Source organism: Eleutherodactylus coqui, chromosome 3 (assembly GCF_035609145.1).
Source record: "Eleutherodactylus coqui strain aEleCoq1 chromosome 3, aEleCoq1.hap1, whole genome shotgun sequence".
Classification (NCBI taxonomy): Eukaryota; Metazoa; Chordata; class Amphibia; order Anura; family Eleutherodactylidae; genus Eleutherodactylus; species Eleutherodactylus coqui.
Window position 1 is genome coordinate 233,107,237 of NC_089839.1, and position 18,053 is coordinate 233,125,289.

At 41.9% G+C, this 18,053-nt stretch overlaps 1 protein-coding gene across 1 annotated transcript in view; it reads right to left on the reverse strand.

Moving 5' to 3' along the window:
- Positions 1-18,053, reverse strand: part of EDEM3 (ER degradation enhancing alpha-mannosidase like protein 3) — a 67,357-nt gene that overhangs the window by 22,250 nt on the left and 27,054 nt on the right. The window contains exons 8-14 of the mRNA XM_066597091.1: positions 14,886-14,991; positions 13,577-13,674; positions 9,705-9,830; positions 8,545-8,628; positions 7,511-7,594; positions 7,308-7,432; positions 3,807-3,972 (exon numbers count right to left, since the gene is read on the reverse strand). Of these exons, the coding sequence (XP_066453188.1) occupies positions 3,807-3,972; positions 7,308-7,432; positions 7,511-7,594; positions 8,545-8,628; positions 9,705-9,830; positions 13,577-13,674; positions 14,886-14,991 (789 nt within the window). The remainder of the gene's footprint in view (positions 1-3,806; positions 3,973-7,307; positions 7,433-7,510; positions 7,595-8,544; positions 8,629-9,704; positions 9,831-13,576; positions 13,675-14,885; positions 14,992-18,053) is intronic.

Below are 18,053 nucleotides of genomic sequence, written 5' to 3' on the forward strand. Positions count from 1 at the left end.
TTCTTTGACATAATGATATATATACGGAGTCGGCTACATCCTAGGAGCCACAAAAGAGGAAAGCAGCCATTGAACCGGTTTGTAGAACGATGTAACATAAATCTTCCCCTACCATTCCCACTGCCTTAACTCCGAGGGGAGTGATACAAGCAACCGCCTTTTTTTTTTGTTACCTGTATTATGTTTTGTATGTGTTATAATATGCAAAAACTTAATAAAACACATTAAACATAAAAAACAACAAGTCCCCCAAACAGGAAACAAATTAAAGAATAAAAGTTATGGGTCTCAGAATGTGGCAATTGAAAGCAATATTTAAAGTGAACCAATCACCACATTTTTGCTGCCAAAAATAGTAATGCCGCTGTAATAAGTGTGAAGTGAACATGTTGGCAAACTTTTTTCCTAGTCCAGTACATTTTTGTTTTCATGTAATCACTGTCCAAACATTTCCTGCCAGATATGCCAATTTACAGAGGAGATCAGCGTAGCGGCTTTTCAATATGCCAACACACACCCCGGGCTGCTCCTTTTTCATTCTGCCCCTCCCTACGGGTATTGTTGGAAATCCCACGACCTGCGACACAAGAGCAACTGTGGATCACCGCAGGAAACATCTTTTTAATGTGCTATTCAGGAGGATGGCTTGGTTTTGTAGCATGATGCCAGAGAAGTCACACTACACGGCCAAGGTGTTCTCCATTTGTGCATGTGCAGCAGACGGCTGCAGTCCACAGCCACTCCTGGGCCACAGCTCGCACACTACGCAGAATTGCATTGGAGAGGCGCGCTGTCAAGCAAGCTGAAGGGGAGTGTTTGTTTTTTGTTTGTTTTTTTGTAACTCTCATAGATACGCCAGACTCCACTCCATGTTGCATGCATTTTAGCTGCGTTTTCAGCACAGCTAAAACCGTAGACAAGGAAGCTGGAAGTTTTTTCTCAGACTTGCTGGCACAGCAATCTGCGCTTAACGCTATAAAAACGCACTACAAAGTTGTGTTGAAACCGCTGCCCGTTCATTTCAATGGAGACTCACAGCTGAAAATGGCCAAGAATAGAACATGCAACGCTTTCAAACGAAGCGTCGGAAACCCTGTGTTTTCAGCCTTGTGTGAGCAGCGCCATTGAAATGAATGGGAGTCTTGTACAGCGTTTTCAGCACTGCTGAAAACACTCTACAAAAACGCCCGTGTGAGGGGGGCCTTAGAAGGCGGGGATGAAAAATGTAAATAATATTTAAAATCTCTGATCTTGAAGGGGTTAAGACCTACGGCGGTATTCCAACATTTGCTGTTAGAGCCTGAAGTGAGCAGTAGTGTGTATTTGTTGGACAACCACCCCAATGAAACTTGGCTGTACTGTAGTTTTGCATAGATGGAGGTTACTAGAGGTGGTAGGGAATCTATTGGATAGGTGCTAAATGTTTTTTTTGCCGGAGTGCAGCTTTACTTTAAAAACCGGTATAAGACAGGAAATGGTCTCCTATACAAAGTTTCCCCTTTTCTTTCAAGATAAAGATGAAATACTATTGGGGTATTCAGATTTACAGAAATCTATTGTTTAACACATACACACCACTTTCTTTGTACAGACACGGATCATACATATAACTTAATATAAACGATAAATCCAAAGTAATAACGGCACTCCAAAAATACAGTGATAGCCATAGGAAAATAGGTATATACCCCCAACCTACTGTGATACACGCAGCAGACGCTATTTAAACCCAAAAGTGCAAGTTACACAATACTGTGCAATATCTGTCCGTGAAGAACATTAAATACACTATTGATTCTATACCTCTTGTACTGATGGCTTATATATGGATATGCTAACTGCACATTATTATGCACGTTGCACTGGTGATACATGCAGTAAGGTTTATTTAACCCCTTAGTGACGGCGCTATCGTAAAACTACGTCCTGTTGTTGCAGGACGTGTATGGAGGGAGGTAGCGCCGCTATCTCCCTCCATACAGCGCAGGCGTCAGCTGTTTATTACAGCTGACACCCGCGGGCAATAGCCGCGCTCGGCCGAACGCTGTTTGGGGGTTCCACACGGCCCCCCCCGCGGTGAGATCGGGGGAGCCGTGCAGGCGTCATGGCAGCCCGGGGCCTAATGAATGGCCCCAGGGCTGCCTTAGCAGACTGCCTATCAAGCCATCCACACAGGGAGGCTTGATATAGACTGCCTGTAAAAAAGCAGTATGACGTAATGCTATAGCATTACATCATACTGCAGGAGTGATCAAAGCATCGCATGTTAAAGTCCCCCAGGGGGACTTCAAAGTAAAGTAAGAAAAAAGATCAATAAAGTTTTTTAAATTGTAAAAAAAAAAAAAAAAAAAAAAAAAAAAAAAAAGTTATAAAAGTTTAAATCCCCCCCCTTTTGCCATATCAATTATTAAAAAATCTAAATCATAAAATAAAAATATGTATTTGGTATCGCCACATCCGTAAAAGTCCGATCTATCAAAGTACGCCAGAAATACACTTTTTTAGTTACCCTGTCTTCCAGAAAAAATGCAATAAAAAGCGATCAAAAAGTTGTATGTATTCCAAATTGATACTATCGGAAACTACAGAACATCCCGCAAAAATTGAGCCCTTGCACAACTACGTCAACAGAAAAATAAAAAAGTTATTGCGCGCACAAAATGACCGCAGAAAATAATTGAAAAAAATAAAATATCTTAAAAAAAATACAAGTACTACAGCAAAAAAAAAAAAAAAACTATACAAGTTTGGTATCATAGCAATCGTACTGACCCATAGAATAAAAATATCAGGTCGTTTTTGTTGCAGTTTGTGCGCCGTAGAAACAGGACGCACCGAAAGATGGTGGAATGTCGGGTTTTTTTCCATTTCTCTCCGCTAAGAATTTTTAAAAAGTTTTTCAGTAAATTATATGGTACAATAAATAGTGCCATTGAAAAATACAACTCGTCCCGCAAAAAACAAGCCCTCATACAGCGACGTCGATGGATAAATAAAGGAGCTACAATTTTTTAAAAGGGAGTAGGAAAAAACAAAAATGGAAAAAAGCAAAAAAGCTCCGTCACTAAGGGGTTAAACCCACACTGCCTAAAAAAGGCTCCAGTACAGAGCTCAAAATACTATCAACATGGGTGAATAAACCATCATTTTCACTGGGCTCCGAGTGCTGCGACTTCTCTTGGATTGATTGTAGGTTTGATGAGGGCACCAACTACTTGGTTTTCAATGCGCTGCTCCTTTCTACAGTTCTTTATTCATAACTACATCAACATAAACTTGAGTAACTGCAGAAACATTACATATCTTATGTTGGTCCTGTGTTATAGTCCAGAGCTGCTCTCACAATCTCAAAAAAGCATTGTATAGAGCGGATTGGGTACCACCACTACTTCTGGTGGTGACAAGATACAATAATACCCTGCCCTATTGCTGCTGTCACTTGGTGATCAGCAGAGGGTCACACCGGGCGGATACCATTGACTTGACATTAAGGACATATCATATAATCAAGTAAGAACTATTATGCAATGGCAAAGTTACTTTTTCCAACATCAGATTACTCTGAAGTTACCGGAAGAACTACACTATCCAGAATGAAAATCAGCAGCTCTGTAAAGACAAAGAATGCCGGGAGACTGCAGATCTGGGGTCTGCAAAGTGGTCAGTGCAGCTCTGAGACAGAATACAGGCTATAACTGCAAGGCAGAAAAGAAGAAATGCAGTCTAGTTACTCTTGCTATATCTGTATACACACTATGTTTGAAGGGGTTGATGAAAGGATAGAAAAAAAAATTTTAAATACACACTTTGTTCTTCTTCACTTGTGTGTGATTTGCTGTGGATAACCAAAGTGGTAGAAGATGAGCTTCGGTAGTAAAAATGTAATCCTCTATATCAAAGTTAAGGTCTTCTCTCTCGGAAAATAGCAAGTACAAGTATTTAAACATCTCTGCGAGGAAAAAGGAGTCCATCCTGAAATAAACACAGGAAGAAGGTGTGAAGCAGAATTCAGAACACACAGATTAGGTACTTAGAACTAAAACAGAGCTTAACATTTCAAATAGGAAGGAGTCTTAGTGAAAGCTAAGATGGCATATCTTGTTAAGTACGTTTCTCAAATTCAACAGCAACAGCCGCCACCCCAAAATACTTGCTTTACATTACCTGTAACTGTTCAAAAACTGCACTCCCTGGAAAACCCCATCAGCTAGGATGTATGGAAGACCTCGGAGTCTGATGTATTACACAGAGCTGCAGGGAATGTAGGAAAGATGCTACAGACAGCTACCCAGCCGAACGGATCATCCAGTACACAATATTCATCTCACTCCGGTGACGGCTCAGGGGAAAATACCATTTACAGTGTCACAAAGAGAGAATGAGCGTGCAGACGGGGAACGCTGCACCATACAGGTTGCTTATTGGCAAAATAAAAGCTACAGTCTATGGCGCAGTTCTCCAACTTGTTTATGGCAAAGCCAGAAAAAGATCCAGTAGGAAGGTCCTATGTCCCATTCCTATTGCATACACTTCTCGCTTTGGCTTAAAAAATCTGCATAAAAAGCTGTCATAAAATATGACCGGTGACCAGTGAAATCTTGACGTTCATATGTTTGAAGCATGAAAATCTGACAAAGTGTAAGGATCTGAGCCAATCCAACAAAATGTGATGGCTAGAAGACTGGAATAGAGCATCTCCAAAAGGGCAGGTCCTGTGGAGTGCTCCCATTATGTAGTGGTCAGTACCAAAAGTGGCCCAATGGAGGTCAACCAGTGCACCAGTAACAGTGCCATGGGCTCACTGATACATATGGGAAATAGAGGCTAGCCCATCTGGTCCAGTGCCACAAGACAGCTATAGTATTGGCTGAGATAAAAAGAGGTCAGGAACACATAGTGGATGGAAATTAGAAGGACAAAAATTGAAGTCACTCTTTTGGCACACATTAGTTCCTGTCTACATTTTAAATGTCAGAATGTATCGAAATGTTACACAATGTTAATGAATTTGTCTTATTTTTGAATATATCCAATTGAAATAAAGACCACACTATTGGCGCTGCCGTATACCTAGAATATTACAATGATCATCGCTAAGTGAATGGAGGTGGCGCGTTCTGGGGATCATTCCGGCCCACCTGCCTCCATTCACAGTAAACACACATATGTTTATATGGACCAATCATCATTCAACTTTTATGCATGCATAAACGGAATCAAGGAAGATAATCGGACAAGTTATCGTTCGCTGTTCAGTCGGTGCCTGTGTTCAGACTGGAATGACAATCGTTCAGATTCCCTTGATCCAGCGAGAATCTGAACGATTTATCTGCTTGTGCAAAAAGGCTTCAAGTTGCAATGCAAGTTATCTCAGGATCTCCCAGCTGCATAGGGTGTAGGGCAAGAGAAAAGCCATTCATCTCCATAGGAAGAATACTGCTGGTGGGGTGAAAAGCAGCACCAATAGCGTGGTCTCTCAGAGTTGGATTTATTTATGAACCTAGTTGAAGTGTATGGGACTGTGCTTCCCTAGTTTTGCCACGGCTGATGAACTGGAGAATAACAATTCTACTTTGGCTGTTATTGGAGTTGTTGCCTGATGAGTACAACCCCAGCAGGTGAGAGTATACAGTTGTGCTTTATAAAAATACTACACTTACGTCAGTGCCATTGTGTTCTCCTTTTTGTTCCCTTTGGCGTTTCTGAAAAGTCATCTTGAATAGATCTAGAGATTTGGAGTCACTTTATATACCACCCAGCTACTGGAGTGAGAGTGACAAATTGTGTCTTTTCAAGAAGTCACACATCATAAATGTTCCTAAATTATGGCAGCGAATCAGGTCTACTTTTCTAGAAACTGTCAAAAGAGGACTAAGAGGTTTATTACCTGCTCTTTTTAGAATAAATCAATAGTAAATGTCTAAAGTGATTTGTGCAAAAAAAAAAAAAAAGTACAACTTGAGAATTGTGGCACAAAACTAGTCATAACCATGCCCTAGAGTATCTCAGCTCACTACATATGGGCTATGTAATCACAGACGCGTCACAGTGTGCATGCTGATCCTTCACCACAGAAAGCAAGCAAGGATTAAAAACAGACCATGAAGCAATGAAAAGAGGTGGGCTGGTCTGATGAATCACATTTACATGTGGACAACTGGGGAACAAGATGGCACCAGAATACAGTATGGGAAGAAGACAAGCCAACTGAGGCAGTGTGATGCTCTGACCGGAAGCCGTAGTTCTTGGTATTCATGTGAATATTAATTTGGTATGTAACACTTATATAAATATTGCTGCAAACTACACACCTTGATGTCAGCTATATCCTCCAATGACAGTGGGCTATTTTTGCAAGATAAGGCATCCTGCCACAGTGCAAATATTGTTCAGCAATGGTTTGAGGAACCAGAGTTCAAGGCGTTGACTTGGCCTCCAAATTCCCCAGATGTCAAAAATATTCAGCAGCTGGGGCAGGTGCAAGCCACACCGTACAATTGAAAGGCATTCTGTCATCAGGGTCACGCTGCCCAAATCATAAGCAGCATAAACCCAGGACAGGGATGCCCATTGTCCCTGCTGTAGTGCTTCAGAATACTTACACTTTAAAGTTTGACTCCGAGCGGGCGAGCCTCTCTGGCGACTTCTTGCCCGCTGCTTGAAGACTAACAGCACTCTCTGTTTTTCATTTAGGGAGAGAGATGTTCGTCTTAATTTATGGGCAGAGAAAAGCCAACGCGGTCCACCCCCATGACTTAAACACTTTGAATTGTGACTTAAAGCTAAGTTTTATTATATTTACTGCAGCGTTTCAGAATAAAACATCCCCCGATGCGGCAGGCATCCTTGTCCCGGGCTTACGCTGCCCTAATTTGGACAGCAGCATGCACCAGATGACAGAAGCCCTATAGAGCAGGGGTCCCCAACTCCAGTCCTCAGGGACCACCAACAGGTCAGGTTTTCAGGATCTCCTATGGTAAGAACACCTGTGGCAACGTCCAATGCACCGAGAATAATTACATCACCTGTGCAACACTGAGGAAATCCTGAAAACGTGACCTGTTGGCGGTCCCTGAGGACTGGAGTTGGGGAACACGGCTATAGAGGATCTGTTGCTCATGTGTGACTGCCAGACACCAAAAGACACCTTCAAAAGTCTAGCGGAGTCAATGCCACGACAGCTCAGAGCCTTTTCAGCAGCATGGAGAGCACCTACACAATATTAGGCCAATCTGTGTGTATTATAGAGGATTACATAACAGACAATGCATACGTCAAAGTTAAATCCTATAATGCAATACACATACCTATCTTCATGACTACCAGTTCGCACATCTTTAACAGCTGCGAATCCACATGGGACACGTGCATATTTGTTTAAATTTTCAATGATTGTTTTTCCTACTTCTAGGTAATAAGGATCACCAGTCGCCTTTTAATAATTGAAAGAAAAATTAATACATATATCCAAATCTCAAAATGCATAAGACTATATAGTAAAAGCGCCTACCTTATACAAGAAGTATGTGCTTTCTGCAAACTCTGGTCTTAATGGATGCTGGGCCCAGTGTACTCTGAAATCAGTTGTGAAGGCCTGAAACATGTAGAACATTAGAAATACTCATTTATTTGATAGCCAGCTAGTAGCTTTTGCATGGAAGAAAAAACAAACACAAATTATATTAAATTCATATTATACAAGAACAACAGGACAAATTGTAATAGAAGTCAAGACGGCCATCATATGAAATTAGGTCAAAATAAAACATTGGCCAAGTACAAAAACTTTCAAAGGAAGCCAGACACTGGAGGGACAGCAAGAACAGAAGTCTACTTACTACAAACCATGAAAAGTAATTTCTAACAAAAGTCAGGGCCAATTAGAATGCAACAGACAATCATCATCTCTGGTGTCACATTAACATGTAGATACACGAAGAATGTGATTTAACGGGCATGCTGCAGATCTGAAAATCCAATTCATACGTACTGTGCAGAATTGGCTTTGAAAATCTGCACCAAATCCCCTTTGGACAGTGGGCTTAATGCAACTTTAGGAGTGTTTTAGCAATGCAGTGCCATGCAACCTTGTTCTGAAGATTTATGACACTATGTATTTAGAAAAAACAGGTAAAATGTGATCTAACCCACACCCCGCTCCCACAGACCAAGTCCCTTGTTATAGCAATTACATCCATACGTGCAAGAACAAGGCTATACTAAAAGCTTGCCGAGCAATCTCTAGGCACACATGCAAACTGGTGCAACTTTGAAAGGGGATGATGGTGGTGGCCGAGTCGCATCATTTTTTTTTTTTAATGGAAAAGTTATTTTTAAGTCAAGCAACAGAAAAGTTTTTCACGTCTCCCACTGAAACGAATAGGATGTTCTTGTAACCGAGCCCCAAAGTCACAGTCACCTGCAAATTTGGTGCAATCTGATGCCAAGTCCTGTAGTTACCGTGTAACCCAAACCCAAGGATCACCTCTGCTAGAACCGATTCATAACTGATCATATATGACAGATGTACAAACATTAAATTACCTCTGGCAGAAAATTGTGTTTTTTAATGACCTGATATAACATTTCATGTGTTTCTATAGCAGGTCTTATGTCTCCTTTTAACACCTAAAACAAAGTAAAAAACATTGTATTAAAAGGGATATATGACGGGTTTAGTAGAGTTAAAAGACAACATGTTTGAAAGGGAACCCATCACCGGCTAAGAGCACCATAACGGTCATCCGTGGAAGTCAATGCGCAGACCATGCATCAGACCCAAAGCTGCAGGCTATGCACGCACTACCATAGAGATCAATGAGATTGTGTGCGCACAGCCTGGAGCTTTGAGTCCAATGCACGGTCCGCATGCAGACTTTTGGGGGTGACAGCGTGGGCACTGAGAGATGGTTAAGTGTAAAAAAATAATTTGAAAAAACCCGGGCTCCTAGCCTTTGACCACCAGAACTTAGTTTATGGTGCCCATGGCTTTTTACCGGTTCCCTTTAAATACCTAGAGGCAATGTAAATGCTAGAAATATGTAGGAATTAAACGGACCTATTAAATGCTTGGACCACATGATTTATAGGGAGCCAGTTATCCTAAATCATGTACTTAAAAACCTAAGATGCCTTGTGAGCCTTACGTTCTGTAATTAATGCATTCCATATGACTGTCTTGTTAAGCAGCTGTTGAGTGTGGCATCAGTGCCCCTTAACGTATCGTGAAAACCATGTCCAGTGCTCCCAGCCCCCCAATTAAAAAGCATCACTCTTGCCCATTGGAGGTTTCTAGTATTACAGTTTAGCTCCAACCAAGTGAAAACTACTTGACGGCCCATGGACAAGAATGGTTCAGTTACTGGGGAAAAAAAGCATTTTCTTAGTCCCATAAAACCCATTTCATTAGGTTCCTCTGTGCCATTAGAACCATTATTCCCTTCACTTACGACTTGGACTACATCAGGCCGCTGGTGCACAAGTTACGAAATCACTGAACCCTCAAAAGGGTGACAAAACGTTCAGTAAGAATAATAAACAGCTTGTAGATAGAATGACAGCATTCTTCAAGCTATATATAATATTACAGTTGGATAGAATCTACAAAGTACGATTTTGTTCCACATCAAGTAGCCACAAGTTCATGTCTGGAAGCCCCATGTGGTTCTGGATTTTACATCATTTCCAAATGTATCAATTCGTACCTGAAGACCAGGAAAAAACGCCAGAAGGGAATCCATCCACGTTCGAGCTGTGAGCATTGGTTTGTGTATATGAACATCGAGTAGAAGTGGTGGCTGACTTATATACCGCATGATGGCATCATAATGCTAAACATTGAGAGAGCAGTGTTAATGCAGAATAGCTTTACAGCTGATGAGAAATCCTTAGCATAGCCCTTCACTGTTAGCACTTAACACAAGAGACTGCCCTCATCAGGGAGGCCTGAAGTGCCACACGTCAAATACTCTAACACAGTTATTTAATGACCTTGGGGCACGTTCAACACGATTGAATTCATTGCAAAATTTTCCGCACGATTTCCACCCATTCAGGCAAAATCCTGATTTTTCCTGCCACGTTTTTGCTGCTGATCCAACATGAAGCCAATCACAGAAAAATGGCCGTTGCTTACTGAGTAAGGAGTGCATATAGATGCATCCTCTCACCATGCATGTAGCTGACTATTAGTGTAGGGACCCACTACAACGCAAGGAACCGTGAAGTGGTCAGTGGGCTCATGTATCTTGGCCAACATCCAACCAATGCATTGCATTTATTATCTATCATTCACATGCAGTGTGGCTTTAAGACTCCAGGGGGAGCCCAGGGTGGCAGTACCAATGTGGTTCACTGATGGAAATGCAAGGCAACCCGCCGAATTATCATGGTGTCGTTAATAGGTTGCTGGTCTGCATGGTGAACTACATATATCAGAATGGTCGGTCACCCTGTATCCACTATGTGTGGGAGTGTACACCAAGCATCCACCCCCCTCTATATCAAGAGGCAGTGTGAGTGGTTGTTTTATCGGTGTCCTGCACAGGTGTTATTGGCTCCTCCATTTGGTAGTCAGCTACCTGCATGGTGAGAGGAGGATGCATCTATATGCACTCCTCACTCAGTAAGTAACGGCCATTTTTCTGTGATTGTTTTTAATTTTTTATTTCCCCTTCTGTGATGCACTGATCCAACAAGAAGAATTCTGGCACATTTCCACATCAAGAAGTGACACATCCGGATTTTCCACGTCTGATCTCCGCACGTGGATTTTGCCCATTAACTGGGATAAATTTGCACATTTCTCTGCAGCAAAAAAACGCAACGCAATTCATGCGGAACACTTCCTGGGTGAATCCACAGTGTGAACATTCCCTTTAAATTCAAGGCATGCTTGTTTTTGGAGAGACTACAGGCACAAGTAGAAGTCTTTCTTTTCTGGTTGCCAACAATGCATAAGATATTATAACAGGGCATATGCATGCTGAATCGCATGAATTGCCAAAAAAAAACAAATCTTTAACCCCTTGAAGACACAGCTGATTTTCATTTTTTCATCCTCTCCTTCCAAGAGCCATAACATGCGTTTTTCTGTCAACATAGCTATATGAAGGCTTGTTTCATGCAAGGAGTAATAGTGCCCCATTTAATCATAATACTAATGACCAACTGTCTGTGAGTGACTGAGTTACATGTGATGAGGTCACTGTCATGTGATCAGTCACTGGGGTTTTGAGCTCCGCCCCTGATCACATGACGATGACGCCATGACTAGTCCTAAAACATACAGAGCCTGATAGCAGCCGTGTGCTTACAGGACCTGTGATGATGTCACAGTAAAGTGATCAGGGGCAGAGCTCAGAACCCCGGTGACTGATCACATGACTGACATTGCCACAGGTCATGTAGGCCGACGGCTGCTGTCTAGCCATGCTGGTTTAAGACCTGTGACCAACTACAATCCCTTTCACTGCTAGAAACAGCAGTTCTGGCAATAAGGTTTTTTTTTGTTAACCGTTGTTCACTGTGCAGGATAAATTACATGATATTTCAATAGTTCAGACAGTCCCAGACATAATCCCAATTCTGTTTATATTTTCACATGAAACATAAGAAAAGAAGGTGTTCCGATGTTTTTTTAAAATGTCTTTACATATTTTTCCCCACTAGGGAGCTTGAACATGCAATAGCTTGTACAATACTCTGCAATACTTGCGTAGTGCAGTGTATTATCCTGTCAGTGCTATTTTATTATACTTCACCTGTGGTAGTGTATAATAGAAGTACTATGGCGGCTGACCTGGGGTCTTCAAATAGTCGTTTGTCTGCCATGACACCACTCAGCATTCGCCAACTGCATGGCATGGGGTGGCAGAGATAGGAAACGATTTCTAAATCAAATTAGCACATTGCTTCTTGGCAGAGATAGGAGACATCACTGAAGGCACCCTCATTTACTTTAGACCACCAGGTAAAAAGGCAGTAACTCCTCTACTATTGGAGACCGGCAGGGATAAATGTATTAACTTCTCTAGAGCGGATGTCTGAGGATTCATTGCTCGGTTTTTAAGTGATAATTACATTTGCTGTGTATTAAGTTTTTCCACCATCATTTTTTATTATCTATACTTGGTTATAAAACATATTAGAGTAATTAGTCATTCGTATGTATGTAGCTACCATTAGACCTGGACTGTCCAAAATATTAACCAACACTTCGTATTTAAAAGTAACATTCAGCGCCGCTTTGAACGCTGGGGGGGGGGGGGGGGGGCTGGGTGCCAGCGTGGTTCACCTGTGGGGTGCAGGGCAACCCGCTGGATTCAAATATGGCGTCATTGATAGGTTGTAAGCCTGCATGGTGCACTACACGTACTATGTGGCCCGACGCCTTGTATTTATCCTTCTGTACAAGAATAGTACTAAGCATTATAAGGACAGTTTGTGAGAGGCTGTCTCATCAGTATCCTTCACATGTGTTACTTGCTCCTCTATTCAGCAGTCTGGCTGTCTGTATGTTGAGGGATAAGTGGTGTATATGCCTGCCTTCTTGTATCAGTGAGTATATGGGATTTTATTTTATTTTGACTGTACAGAAAAAGCATTTAATTTTATTCCAGGGAACAAATTTTAAATATGCAGCCGAATTTACCACCTAATTCAAAGTTATTAATTAATTGCAAAGTCCAAGACACCTTGTGATGGAGCTGATCAGAAAGGAGAACATACACCACTTTTCTATACAAGCGGCATAAAGAAGGCATGTACTGATAGCGTTTAGGAATGATGGAAGATGACAGGGCTTGTAACACGTAGGGGTAGGGGGTTCAAAGAAGGGCAACTCAACTAATACACGGAATGAAGGGACTGGAATACCCAGAGAAGCTATCCAAATTGGGATTATTCACCCTGGAAAAAAGACGGCTAAGGGGCGATCAAATAACTATGTATAAATACATGAGGGGACAATACAAGAATCTCTCCCAGGATCTGCTTATACCCAGGACGGCGACGGTAACAAGAGGGCATCCGCTACGTCTAGAAAAAGGAGGTTTCATCGCCAACACAGAAGGGGGTTCTTTACTGTAAGAGCAGTGAGACTGTGGAACTCTCTTCCTGAGGATGTGGTGATGGCAAAATCCATAGAGGAGTTTAAAAGGAGACTTGATGTCTTTCTGGAGTGGAGGGCTATTACAGGATATAAAGCTTAGGTTAATTGTTAATCCAGGTATACAGGCAGGTAGGAACTATTAGGGGTTGATCCAAGGAATAGTCTGATTGCCATTAGGGAGTCGGGAAGGAATTTTCCCCCAAAAGGGCTAATTGGCTCCTGCCTCCTGGGGTTTTTTGCCTTCCTCTGGATCAACAACATAGTAGGATGAACAGACTGGACTAGATGGACATTGTCTTCATTCGGCCTTACATACTATGTTACGTACGCCTAATTAATATATAAGATATACACAAGATTAGGTGCACAAAGAATGATGCCCAAAGAAGTGCCCTCATGAAGAGGTTGTACATTTCCACTTGTGAATACCATTATAAATAGATTCAGTATCTTAAATCCACCTACTGTGTTAAATCTTTCCAAATAGTTGTCATCGCCAAGGAGCACGTAGGCCTTCAGTAAGTATTCATAGTAAGAATCTATTCCTGCACCAACTCCGCTGTCTTAAAAGAGAAAAAATACATTTATTGGAAAACAAGGCCGAGGCTACATGATTACGGCACATAGAGGTAAGGTTGGACAGGCTCCAGTGAAGCAGCAACTGATGGGCTGAACCCCTTTGTTGCACCCTTCGTCAGTAGATTGGGAACTTGTGCAATATAGGCTTTGACAAATGTTCAAGAATACAAGTACACCCGGCCATGAAAAATACATAGGTATACTTAGAAAAAAACATTCTATGCCTCCAACACAGAAAAAACATTACCATGGGTTACAATGGTATATAGCCTCTATACTGCCCTCCCTGTCCACTGATGTAGATTGGAGTTGGCAGGCACTGATGAGGGATATCAATGCAATTTGGCCACTCGCTCCAGAGGCCTCAGCACAATGCAGAGAAGAGTTTCAGACTACTGCTTTGCCCATAGTGCTCAAGTGGGTAGTCGGATGTCATCCATCAACGAAATTACAGCTTTTAGCTACTGGCTAGACAATTGATATAATATCAGGACTGACAACTGTACTTTCCTGATATTATCTGTAAGGCCACTGTCCCACCAATCACTTATAATGCATATAAAAGCTCATTTACAGGTTTTAACCCTTTCCAATCCGATTTGTATCCTGGTTTTCCTAGGGGGCTTACTCTTTTTCTGCCGTTATACAACGGCGCTATATGCTGGCTAAAGCCAGTACTGCATGAGGTGACACATTGGATAGGCTCCAACAGCAGAGAGGCTGGTAATATAAAGTAAGAGAACCCTGACGGACGTCTTCTAACATCAGAGCTGTACAGCTTTAAATCATAATGTCTTTAGACGTCAGACAGTGGATTGGAAAGGGTTAAACCTTAAACCTTCATGACAAAGTTATCCTCCATCCATAGAACAAGGCATAGCTTTCTGATCGACGGAGGTCCATCTGATCCAGAGAACAGGGGCTTTGATGGACCCTGAATGGAGCGAGGGTGGTCAATTCATTTCAATGTCACTGCCAGAGATAGCAAGAGTGCTTGAACTCTGCCATGTCCAGCAGTCTCATCCTGTGAGGAGGAGATAACTATTAATCATGACACTGTGTGAGAGTAAAGTATTTGGGGGGAAAAATTAAAATTTTAACTTCTACTTCAAAATCCATAATATTGACTAATACAAGTAAAAAGAAAAATGCCCCTCACCAATATTTATCTGAGCATCGGATATGTCATATTTACCTTTCCGCACCCAGTCTCCTGTATGAATGTTTATTGTAACACCCACCAAGTTACTACTGCGCTGCCTCTTCTCCCAGATAAAATCCAGCGCCTTTCGTGCGTGTTGCTGCAGCAAAATAAAGGTCAGAAGCAATTTAGTGTTGTAGACCTGCTAGTATGACAAGCTGACTACATCCATAAACCAAGAACATGTTTATTGCGCATTCTCCTACACATGAAAATGGTGGTTAGAAGCAAGGAGGGTCTATTTGTAACTGAATGAGAAAGCTGTCCCTGTGTCAATCACATAAAAGATAAATGCTAAAACAGTGAGAAAAAAATAAAAAATTACATAATTATATATATATATATATATACTCAATGTAAAAGATAATCCAACATGAATAATCAAATCACCCGCGTACTACGAGGGGCCCATTAGCACTTTTTATGTAGAGATCAACCAACAGTGATAAATTTGAAACTAGTTGCTAAGGGTTAATGCCAACGAACCGATTTGTACGGCGGTTGCGCGGCGTAAATCCACGGCAGTATAACACAGCCATTAGATTCTATTGACCCTAATAGCTTTTCTGCCAGCCAATGCCGACATGCGTTATTTTACAGCAGATTTACGCGTGCGGTAAAAAGACGTGGCATGTTTTACTGCCGTGGATTTACACCGCAGGTAGAGGGAAGGAGACAGAGAGGCTGGACACAAATGTCCAACAGCCAAATTAACAGATTTACTAGTGAAGGTCATTTATTTTCTATGGGGAACAAGTCAGGCTATTTTGACAAGTCTTCCAGGACTACTACTGAAACCAAGCCCTGGTGGACTGAGGTATGCTTGGGATTATACTGGAAAGTCCAATTGAATCCATCTTTCTCCTCTACATGCTGAAGGGTTCCAGTGCCAGAGGAAGCAAAGCAGCCCCAGAGCACCACCAAGCCCCCTCCATGCTTCACTGTAGGTGGGTGTTCTTTTCAGTGCACGCGTCATGTTTTGTTTTGTTTTTTTCAATTAAATCATTTTTATTGAAATTATAATTTTGTAGAATAGCCCCTCAACTCCTATATATTTATACACACATAGTATGCATATCATTCCTCCAGTCAAACCATACATTTAGGCTGGGTTCACACAGGGCGGATTTGCCGCGGCTTTGCCACGCGGCAAACCCGCCCGCGGTTTCAGAAGATGCAGCTTGTCTATTTACTTTTTTTGTTTGCTTATTTTCGTCGTGGCCGCGCTCTCCTCTATGGAGCGCCGGCCGCAACGGAAAAGCAAGCGGCCGGGCCGCTTCAAAGCCGCCGCGGCTTAAACCGCGGCGGTTCTACCGGCGGAAATCTCACGGTTTTTGCTGCGGCCAAACCGCGAGATTTCCGACGGGAATACGCCCCGTGTGAACCCAGCCTTAAAGATAACTATACATAAACAAATCATATCCTCCAACAAAACCTATTAAACGTGGAAAACTAATTCTCCATCTCCTCAGCTCTGCCCCTTACCTCTTCTGCATCCCACCAACATTCTTTCACTAACTCTTTTTTTTACCCAGGACTGCGACTGTAACAAGGGGGCATCCTCTAAATCTAGAGGAAAGAAGGTTTCTACACCGAAATAGAAGACGGTTCTTTACTGTAAGAGCAGTGAGACTGTGGAACTCTATACCTAAGGATGTGGTGATGGCAAATTTGATAAGAGTTCAAAACGGGCCTGAACATGTTTCTTGGGTGATACAATATTACGTTATAGTCACTGATTACTTCAGAAGGGATGGTGATCTGGGAATTATTTTGATTACCAGATTGGAGTCAACCAATTTTCCCCATTTAGGGGAAAAAAATCCTTCCCTCTACCTCATTAGGGTTTTTCTTGCCTTCTCCCGTATTAACATGGGGGAAGGGGGTAATCGGCTGCACTGGATAGATATAGGTCTTTTTTTGGCCTAATATACTATGTTACTATGATACGGACTACTGATTTCGATAACCTGACCATCATCCCCAAACTTCCTGAATCTTAGTCAACCAATCTTTTTTTTCCTTTAATATAACCTCCTTTATCCTTATACCAAAATCTTCCATTGTATCCAAAAGGGCAGTAATTCATTTCCATTCCAGTACAACCTGTCACGTTAGTAACTAATCTGCCATTCAAACCCACCCCACCTTTTTTCCCCAGTTCTTCAACTGTTACAATTAGGACCCCAGAAAATATATCCAAACATTTGCAATTACTAACCCTCCAGACTCTAATTTAAAATTCTAGCAGATTTCTTAGTCTACAATAAGCTCCTAAATATCATAGGGAGTCTAAAAAATATATTGTGATGGAATCCAAACCAGGGGGTCTGAAATATATAAAAAGGAGCTGTTGCATCAACCATTTTAATAAAAGTTCGTCTTCCAATTATCGACAAAGTAAGACCACTAAAACTTTGACCAGATCCTCAAACTTTTGAAACAATGGAAGCAAGTTAGCAGAAATTAATTCCTGAGGTCTACAAAAAAAAAAAAAAAAAAAAATAGTTCCCAAATATTTGAATTCATTCACTATTTACATTCACGCACATTCTAATAGAAAGTCTGCTGGCAGAAGGTCTAAGGGAAGATTAACAGATTTTCTTCAATTAATATTAAGACCCGGTATGCTATCAAATATATCAAAGATGGACATAATATGGCCCATGGAGTTACTCCCATCTCCAGTATACAATAAAACACGTTACTTAGTTTCTCCATGATGCAGTCTGACTACATCAGGCGACTGTCTCATCAAACCAGCCGAGGCAAAGAAAAGAAGAGACAGGAAACACCCTTGCCTTGTTCCCCATGTGTCCAGAAATACATCGGTTTAAAGGGGTTCTGACACAAATAATGTTTTTATGCTTTAGCAGCCATTGTTCCCTGGTCTGCCTAATGGACCCAGGGAACCCATGGTTTAATGGCTGCTAAAGCATAAAAAGATAACACTTACCTGTTGTTCTGTTGTTGTTGACATCGGGGGAGGGGGTCATCTCCCAGCAGGCGCTGTTCCTCCTCTTCTGTCTGCACGAGCCGCGTCACTCCGGGATCGCGCGCATGCGCAGTGGAGAGGTGCCCTCTGACAGGAGTCAGGACGGGCTGCGTCTCCACTGCGCATGCGCAGCACTCCGGAGTTCAGCAGGACGGACGGGCCGCCCA